Source organism: Anas platyrhynchos, chromosome 22 (assembly GCF_047663525.1).
Source record: "Anas platyrhynchos isolate ZD024472 breed Pekin duck chromosome 22, IASCAAS_PekinDuck_T2T, whole genome shotgun sequence".
NCBI classification, from domain to species: domain Eukaryota; kingdom Metazoa; phylum Chordata; class Aves; order Anseriformes; family Anatidae; genus Anas; species Anas platyrhynchos.
In genome coordinates this window covers 4,895,956-4,905,222 of record NC_092608.1, presented here as the reverse complement: position 1 = coordinate 4,905,222, position 9,267 = coordinate 4,895,956, and the positions used below count along the sequence as shown (strand labels likewise).

General features: G+C 45.1%; 1 protein-coding gene and 1 long non-coding RNA gene across 5 annotated transcripts in view; one reads left to right on the top strand and one right to left on the bottom strand.

Annotated features, from left to right (window-relative positions):
- Positions 1–241: 241 nt before the first annotated feature.
- Positions 242–7,690, bottom strand: TARDBP (TAR DNA binding protein). Of its 3 annotated transcripts, none has more exons than XR_011804641.1 (7): positions 7,530–7,690; positions 6,970–7,222; positions 6,088–6,251; positions 4,906–5,046; positions 4,054–4,224; positions 1,470–3,685; positions 242–576 (listed from the first exon to the last, which is right to left on the bottom strand). XR_011804641.1 is itself a non-coding variant. In XM_013101195.5 (6 exons), exons 2-6 carry the CDS (start codon positions 7,205–7,207, stop codon positions 3,155–3,157), a joined length of 1,245 nt encoding a protein of 414 aa, XP_012956649.5. In that variant the 5' UTR covers positions 7,208–7,222; positions 7,530–7,690; the 3' UTR covers positions 242–3,154. The 3 variants fall into 3 exon arrangements, 1 of the variants encoding a protein (XP_012956649.5); XR_011804642.1 differs by having other exon boundaries at positions 242–2,591; positions 3,098–3,685; XM_013101195.5 differs by having other exon boundaries at positions 242–3,685.
- A 221-nt stretch (positions 7,691–7,911) lies between these two features.
- Positions 7,912–9,267, top strand: part of LOC119713428 (uncharacterized) — a 94,597-nt gene continuing 93,241 nt past the window's right edge. For both annotated transcript variants that reach the window (XR_011804645.1, XR_011804646.1), the window contains exon 1: positions 7,912–8,131. This is a non-coding gene — a long non-coding RNA (uncharacterized lncRNA). The remainder of the gene's footprint in view (positions 8,132–9,267) is intronic.

Sequence of the window (9,267 nt, the reverse complement as noted above, 5' to 3'; positions counted from 1 at the left end):
CTTTCGCCTTTGAACATAGAATTTCAGTACAGCATCAGCTGACAAGGTTGTCAGAAATAACTGGTAGCAGTTACACATTGTCTACAGTAACTTTTTACTAAGTGTGCCCAAATGGCATGTCCCCTTACACTCACCTAAAATTCCTGTTTCTTTTATATCACATTATTTTGTTAGTTATATTATCATAAAGAGAAATACTGAAAATTAAATCTCTTTAAAAAAAAGACTCCAAACACTTCAATATATAGCAATAGCATTTTATTTACTCACTTATAAATACTAGAGTTTGCAAAGCAGTTAGAAAATATTACTAAAACTTGAAAACTCTTCTAAAACTTTCAGAGATTTTGTTTGAGGGTTAGGGAAGGCTAAGATTATTAGCAAAGACTTAATGCTGCCAACCCATTTGCTAAAACCTAGACCTGGACTTAAACAAGTTAAACAAAATTAAAGCCATGCTAATCACAAAAACTTACCATACAGTTCCTTGCAGGGCTGTCACAGTTAGTCTTTGGAGGTCCAAGAATACCATTTTTAAGTGTTACTCAGCAGAAGTAGCTGGTAATAGTGCAAGTGCTAAAATGCAAAATTCACAATGGTACAGAGTTTGGAGATTATTCTGACTTAAGTGCAGAAAAAAAAAAAAGATCTAAGCAACTTTTTGCAGTGGGATATGAACAACAAGCCCAGGACTAATTTTCAGCCTGAGCGTTTGCCAACCCCCCTTTAAAATGTACATTGAGACCTAGATGATTTAATACTGCAATTCAAGTGGAAAACTAAGAGTAGTGCAGTTTTCTAAGAGTAGTGCAGTTTTATCAGCTGTTTAGCTGGTCTATTCACAACTAGAGGTCTATTCACAAACCTCAGTATAATATTCAGTAATTGAGATATAACTTGAAAACCTAAAGAGGTTAAAAACCTGAGTAAATCCATACTCAGAATAGCTATACAGCTACAGCACAGCAGTACAGTGTATAAGAATATGGATCAATCTTCAGTGGGCTTCAAGTGCAAGTAGGTTAAACAGTTCCTCAAGCTCCTGCCACCCGTGGAAATAATTTTCCAACAATTTTCCCTGAAACATCCTGCTCTTTGTTAAGAATCTGCTTCTTGTTGGCGCTTTTGCACTTGTAGTAAACATTGTTTTCCAGATAAGACTTCTGACAAAATCCACATACATTCATCTAATGCTTTATTCAGCTGGGAAGTCTTTTCTGTGACTAGTTTTAAAAATGAATTTAGAGCTTTCTTCTGAGCTAGAAGTGTTGCAGAACCCTACTTCCCATCAAGGGGGCTGGTTTAAAAATACAGGTTAAAAGCCTGCATCCCCGAAGGAGATGCCACAGACAGAAATACAGCTGACAGTGTTTGTCCCCCCTCCAGACTTCTGATGAACCCCCCCACACGCCAACTCCTGAAAAAATAACTTTCCTTGGTATAGATGCAATCTGGAGGGAACTGCTTACCATTCTAGGTGCAGACACCCAAACTTGTGGGAACTGGATTTTAGATATATACGCATCACTGAACAATGCAAAAATACAATGGCTTAAGGTTGGGTGTCAGGTATCGATACGTGATGAGTGGTGGCTCCGTTTGACTTGTCAACTTTTAGAGCATGCTTATCTGAAACAAACCGAATTACTGCAAAAAAAAAAAACTTTACAGAAGTTCATCTCAAAAGGGTAAAATTAATTAACTGCTATGAATTCTTTGCATTCAGGGCTGCAAAACAAAGACACATATTACTTAAATCAGTTTTATTTAAGAATTTCCTACAGTGACAAATCTTATAAAAAGCATCCAAACACGAAACTGCAGCAAACAGCATTCTTATGGATATCTTACACAGTGGAGCTTCCACCCTGAAGAGGCACACTGAGCTCGCTAGTGATCTCTGCTGCATGAGCTACTGCAAAGCACACCACAAGCTCAATGTTCTCATCGCAAACCCCATCATCTTCAATTCACATTACCACACTTACAAATCATTAACAGAAAAAAAACACACACCATACAGCATTCACAGCAGTTGACATAAGGGAAAAAAAATACAAATATTCGTTTCACATAAACACATTCAACTAATTGATTAACTAGGTATAAAACCCACTTAAAGTCTTCCACATGTGGATGTCCTTTGAATGCAATAAACACTCGTACTTTATTTGCTATCATTGCTCTCTGCACACTCTCTCACCAAAGCCACAGGATTGAGAGACATCTCGCCAAGTAAAATAAAATCCCATAATGCACCACCAGGTCTCTGCATGCGCTCTCTCCTTTATCTCGCACATACCAGCCCTCTCATGCCTCGGCACCACCATCAATCCCACACAAGGTTTCAAAAGTTCAAACAGCCTTCTGGTTCCATCTCACAGCCTTGCGTTCATAGCGTTGATACGACTCCATGAAATAAAGAGTAGCGGATAAAAATGGAACACCCACCGTCTAAGACGCAGCATGTGCAGTGTGATGAAGTATTCTTGGATGAGAAAGCATGTAGACAGAAGTATTCCTAAGGCAGAATATTTACAGCACTGCTTTCAATGAAGTGCTTCTTCCATACACATTTGAAATGAGATGAACTGCGGAGATTAAATGAAGCCTTCATATCGTACTTTAGTATGGAGGGGAGACAGTGTTAAAAAAAAAAACAAAACAACAAAACAACCAACAAACAAAACAGAAAAACGACACTGTGTTCTCCAGTTGGGGCACTTGGAGATTCTTATGGTGGGAGCAAATTAAAAACAAGAGGGAGAGAATGCTGTTTCTGACCAATGGTTTCCATTTTGAACATGCAAAGAATTCAGGTAGCCTGGAAACAAGGGATAAAGTACTACAGGAGAAACCTTTCCTATTGATTGTAGTGTTAGTTTACCTATCAGGCAAACAGCAGTCCACTTCCAAACATTCAGTATTCCAACAAGTTAAGTAACAAAACTTATAAAATTCCTTTTACCTTTCTTCTTCTTCTTTTTTTTTTTTTTTTTTACAAAAGAAAAATGTCAAAAATACTGCTGAATATACTGCACATTGAACAAACTGATTTGGAAAACTTTAGTATATATGTAATTTACAGTATACTTACCATGAGTTAGAAAAATTTGACTTCCCACCATAGAGTCAGTATCAGAGCCCACTGCGTCTACATTCCCCAGCCTGACGATTTGGAATCCATGCTTGAACCAAAGCCTCCGTTAAACCCACCGCTGGAGCCCGCGTTCGAGGCCGAGCCCCAGCCTATTGCCGCTCCCGAGTTGGAACCTCCGTAAGAGTTATTTCCTGAACTAAACCCCTGGTTCTGCTCCCGCTGCATGTTGCCTTGAGGCTGGTTGTTTCCCGACGGCCCTGACTGGTTCTGCTGGCTGGCCAGCATGCCCATCATTCCCCAGCTGCTCTGCAGGGCTGCCTGTGCTGCTGCCATCATGGCAGGGTTGATGCTAAAGGCTCCGAAGTTCATTCCCCCACCCATGTTACTGCCCTGGTTGTTACCCAGCCCTCCCCCGCCTCCCCTGCTGTTGCCAAACCCTCCCTGATTCCCAAAGCCTCCCGGATTACCACCAAATCTTCCACCTCTCTCTAACTGTCTATTGCTATTGTGCTTAGGTTCAGCATTGGATATATGTACGCTGATTCCTTTAATGATCAAGTCCTCTCCACAAAGAGATTGGGCAACCTATAAGAAATAAGGGATTAATTAAATATAGGTTATTCTTTTTGATTTAAAAAATTATCAGCAGTATAAGACAAAAAAAGCCCACAAGATTCTGAGCAGATATTTAACCTGCAAAAGAAGTGTACGTATACTTAATCCAGTTTGAGGTGTTTTATCTTCACACTTGCTACTGCACTAAGTGCAGAGTACAATCAGTCTGTCCAAAAGCATCTGAGTAACCCTACATAATGCCGTAGATCGAGTCAAGCTAACGCCACTGGAATTAATGAGGCAGTGGACAAATGTTTCATGTGGCATTCCAGATATAAACACACTATCAAGCTGAAACACAGCTTGCCTGAATTTGAGGTTAAAATATTTTAACTTACCTGATCATCTGCAAATGTAACAAAAGCAAAAGCTCGGAAGGGTTTAGGAATGAAGACATCTACCACTTCTCCGTACTGAGCAAAGAACTGCCGGAGATCATCAGCTGTCATGTCATCAGTGCAGCGCCCAACGAACACTTTTCTGCTGCGCAAAGGTTCGTCAGGACTTTGCTGAAGAGAATTGAAAAGAGCAATTAACAAAACTCACAATTACTCGAGAATTGAGCAACTTTCCCATAAGGGTTCCTTTTAATCTAGCCTGTCCTACAGACTGACAATTAAGGAAGTTTGAAAGTTTAAGACTTAAGACGTTCTGTTCAGAGAGAGCACCTGGTACACTCCGCACCCTGGTATAGATCAACTGCTGCTACCTTTGTTTCCAGTTAAGGACAGTGACAAAACCAGTGCAGAGCACATCATTCTGCTGTATGTAACTGCATATACACACAGGAAATACACAAACAGAAGCTTTGGATTTGGTTCTCAATTCAACAAAAGGCTCATTCTGACCTTTCCTAAGTTGTACATTCTGCCTCCTTTATTCTCCATTTATTCACACAGCAGACAAGTTAAGCAGGTCCTGCTCGATGGTAAAACGTGTTCTTTTCAGGTTTCTATCTGTACTCAGTTCCCTGATGTAACTATTTCCCCAACACTGCTTTTCACTCCCTGTCCACCCACATCCTCGTCATTTTCTTTCCCTGCTCTCACCTGTCCTGTCTATTCACAGACTCAAAAGTCACATCCAAGAACGGATGGTTAATCTGTTCATCTGCTCACTTAACACAGTTGCTAAAAAAAAAAGTGTACTTGTGAATGTTTGGTAAAATAAAATTGGCAACATGGAAGTACCTTCGAATTGGGAAGCTTACAGTCACACCATCTTCCATCTATCATGTGTCGCTGAGACATTACTTTCACCTGGGTTTCATAATCCGTAAACCGAACAAAACCAAAACCTTTTGAGTGACCAGTTTTAATATCCTTCTTAACCTAAGATTAAAAAAAAAAAAAAGCAGACTTTTAAAAAGAACACAGTAGCACTGTGTGCTTGTATTTGTGACATAACAGTCAAACTATTTATGAGTCATCTCCTCTATCACCCTTGATACTAAGATCACCGGGAAAGAGAACATACAAAGTTTTGATTACCCCCTTGCATGCAAAGAATCACAGAATGTTGGGGACCCTGAAAGAACATCTAGTCCAATCCCCCTACCTGTTCCTAGGAAAGTAACTAAAATTCTGTAGTCACAGCAGAGGCCTGTGATGCCTACAAGTTTAAATTTATTCCAGTTGCTTTGAGCCCAAATATTAGCATACTAAACCAACATAACCCAGAACAGAATACAAATGTTTTGTAGCATTGCGATGGCATTGCCAAATGTTCTGTTTGAGCAGTGCAACCGCCAAAGGGGTAAACAGGCATGGCTGCACAAAAGGCTTTTTTGTTACATGGCTGTAACAAAAGGTACAGAACATAAAGAACAAACGGAATGTCTCGGGGTCAGGTGAGATCCCCCCTTTTGTGAGGATAAAAATATCCCGCATGAAGAGAGAAGACAAGAAAACTGCAGCAAGCTTGTCTCATGCTAACAAAGTAGTGCTAACACAGGAGTAGCCACCTGCTTGGAACGTGCTGTTCCTGAATGAGTTTATTAAAAAGTTCTGTTTGAAAGTTTATCAGGCTTGTAAACGCTCCCATCACAACAATCTCCAGTTCCTTAACAGATACATATAAACACACACATATTTAGCTGCAACAATTAATAACTAATATAAATTAAAGAGCTCTTAACAAACCCTGTACCCATTAAGTCCACCTGCATGAATTACCACTTCCAAAGACTCTTGTCTCTGTAACTATGCAAGCCTGCAGCTACAAAGCTCATGGAACAAAACACCGCCTAGGAACAGACACGCTGCTTCAGATCTGCTCTGAAATTACATGACTCCATTTCTTTCCACTGGCTTCATCTGAGGACTCCTTTCTGAATAACATCCCTCCTTACGTGAACTGCAAAAGGATTTTACCTGCACCATAAGAACTTCTCCAAACGTACTGAAGTATTCCTTTAAGTCTTGCTCAGTGGTTTTCCAGGGTAAACCTAGGACTATCAAATCTGAAGTCTTCTGTACTGCTCGTTTTACTTTCACGGCTGACGATGCATCTGTTTCATCCATTTTTCTCTTATTATCTGAATATAAAGATGTACATTAGAAATCATCCTCTGAAGTCTGGAAATTGCTTCCACTAATTATGAACAGCATGGTACGAAACCATAGACTACAATGAGAAGAGCAGGCTAGATAAACAAGTGCTTGCTGCTGGTGCTTATTATGATGATCCATAGCCCACTGTCTGCAAGTATTAGGAGAGAAAAAAAAAGAACAGTCTACATTTAATTTCTCCTCAAAAATGTAACCTGAGTTTGTGTTATTTTACTAAAGTACGATCCAGTAACACTCAGTCCTACAAGGACACACACAAGTCAAGTGTTTGAAACAAGAACTTTAAAATAAATTTTTGGAGGGAATATATGTGCGTGTGTCAGGCTGCTCTTCTGAGCGTGTTTCAAAAAGTACCTCTGATCAAGTCACAGTTTGAAGAGAGGCACCTGTGAGTACACAGCAGTTTTCAGAAAGTCTGTGTTAGACTGCAAAATCTTTCAAAGATAATGCAAAACTTTGTTACGATAGTGCCTCTCCAGCTAGAGAATTAAAAAGACTACTACACATCTGAAAACTCAGTGGAGTCAACTTTACTCTGCAGGACGGACACGTGATTAAAGCCACGGCACTTCTGTAAATCAGGTTTCAAAGCAGCCGCTGCCATGTTACATTAGCAGCAGCGCACGTGGACCTCTTCACTACAACCGTACGCTCGTCCCAAAGCCTGAAGGAGCACTGACAAACCTTTGGGGTAATTAACGACATAGACCAGGTTCCCCCAGCCCGCCTCCGGGGCGTGCAGAATCCCCTCGACCAGCCGGACGCCCCTCATGCACTGCGACACCGGGTTCCTGTAGCGCAGCCCGCAGGCCCCGGGGAACTGAGCCGTGACGGTGGACAGCAGCACGGTGCCGTCGTCCTCCGAGGGGATCTCGATGGGCTCGTCGTTCTCATCCTCCGTCACCCGGATATACTCCGACATCTTCGCGGGGACTCACTGCGGCGTGCAAGGGGGGGGAAGAGCCATAAGCGACCACCCCCAGCGTCCCGTGGCGCTCCCCGTTCTGCCCTCACGGTGCCTCCCCCCCGTGTTTCCCACAGGACGCCCCCGGCCCCCGCTCTCCGCCTCGGCCCCGCCGTGCCCAGGCCCCACGGGGCCCGGCGAAACTTCCCCAAGGCCCGGGGCCGGGCCCAGCCGCCGGGGGCGGGCTGAGGGGAGCCCCCGAGCCCTTCAGCGCCCCGCCTGCCGCCAGCCTCGAAGCGAGGGGACCCGAGGGGACCCCCGAGCGCTCGCTGCCGCTCACCGGGCACGAAGGGAGCGGCGTCTCCGGGAGCCCTGTGCCGCGCAGCGCCCCGCCGCCCTCCGCTGCCGCCGCACAAAATGGCGGCCGCGGCCCCCCTCAGAGGCCGGGCCGGGCCGCGGGGCGAACCACCCGCAGCACCGGGGGGGGGATGAAGAGAAGGAGAGAAACAGCGCGGCGGGGGCACGCCTGGCTGCGGGGAGCGCTACGGGACCGGAGCTGCGGCTCCGCTCGGCTGCATCCGAAACGGCAGCCCACGAAGCCGGGGCGGCGGCAGCAAAGGGAGAAGGGGCGGCTGCCGGTACTGCTGCCCCCCCCCCGCAAGGCACCGGTGGTACGGCCCGGGCCGCGCCTGCGTCGCGCGCGGGGCTACGGGAAGGGGCGGCGGCCGCCTCACAGCCCCCTCACAGCCCCCATGGCGGCCGGGCCACCCCCCTGAGGCGCCCCCCTGCCCGCCCTGTGAGGAGCTGCGTTAGCCAGGCCGGCCGGCGGCAGCTCGGTTCTGTGCTCAGAATTCGTTAATCCCCTCAGGTGATTTGTTCTCGCCTCCCTCCCCCGGACGGGGGAAGCGGTGGGGTCAGAGCGGCGTCCTGCTGTGGCCTGAGGTAAAATAGTTTTTAGGAGCGGTGGAAGTTTGTAAAGAAAGGTGTAGGAGTTTTAACGCTGTCCTTTAATACTTCAGGTTTGCCATAACGCGACTTAATGCCAGACAGAATCCCCTCGCTTAATGGAGAGGCTCGGTAGTTAAGCCTCAATATGCAATATCAAACTCAGGAACTCCAAAGCCACGATGGCCAAGGCACACTCGTGCCACTTTTCTGACACTTATAAAAGCCGTGCAGAAGAGCCAGCTGCGAGTTTTCCCAAGCTGCGGTCACAGCTGCCAGCTAGGCTGCAGGGCTGACCCTGACCTGCTCCTTCAGCCTGTACAAGTGGTGCAGAACAGCCACCTGAGAGAGAAAGGTGCCAGGAACATGGGGATTGCCACCTGGCCTGGTTCCTTTTCTAAGACTGATCTGCTTTTGGTACCATAATCCTCAAGATAAACTCCACAGTTGTGTACTTCACAGTAATAACACCGTAAAGCTATAAACTGGTAGCTATTCTACAGTTCTAAATACTTTATGTCTGGATAATTGCCATTTCACATCTCCAAGTTATTTTATTCTGATACTTCACTGAATAAGCATATCTGGGCCATTAGTCAGTCACATTAGTTGCAAGTTACAGCAGAGACATCTGTAACACAACCCGTTTCTGCTTCAAGATACGAACGGGAAGCCACCCAGGGTGGTTGGTGGCAGGATTGTGAAGTCCTGCCTGCCATCACCATCGGGTGAGAGAAGAGTGTACTGCAGGGCTTACTCCAACCAGCTCAGCTCTGGGACCTAACCAGTGGGCTACACCATGCCACCTTTATGAAAATAATTCCACCACCACCTTACATCTCCTGGCTTCCCACCTGGTCCCTTGTGCCACTCCTCCAGTCCACATGTGGGGTATGTGACCTTCCTTGCATTGCTCCTGAAAAATAGAAATAAGAAATCTTATTAGTAAAGATAGAGACCCTACTGCTGAGAAAGGCTAATCCAGTCCCTTGCATCAATCTATACAAAACTCCTGAGTATTTAAGATTCCCACTGAAGATTTGGAAAAGTAGGCTGCAGCACCACTGAAACCTAGCTCATCTATGCCCTCGTTACCTTAGTCTCAGCCTTATTTAATTACCCTTTCCCACTAG

Coding starts and splice junctions, on each gene's coding strand:
- TARDBP (XM_013101195.5), bottom strand. CDS start 7,207: ATGTCGGAGTATATCCGGGTGACGGAGGATGAGAACGACGAGCCCATC. Junction 6,252..6,969: donor TGTCGTTAATTACCCCAAAG/GTTTGTCAGTGC, acceptor CTTTATATTCAG/ATAATAAGAGAAAAATGGAT. Junction 5,047..6,087: donor GAGAAGTTCTTATGGTGCAG/GTAAAATCCTTT, acceptor TTTTAATCTTAG/GTTAAGAAGGATATTAAAAC.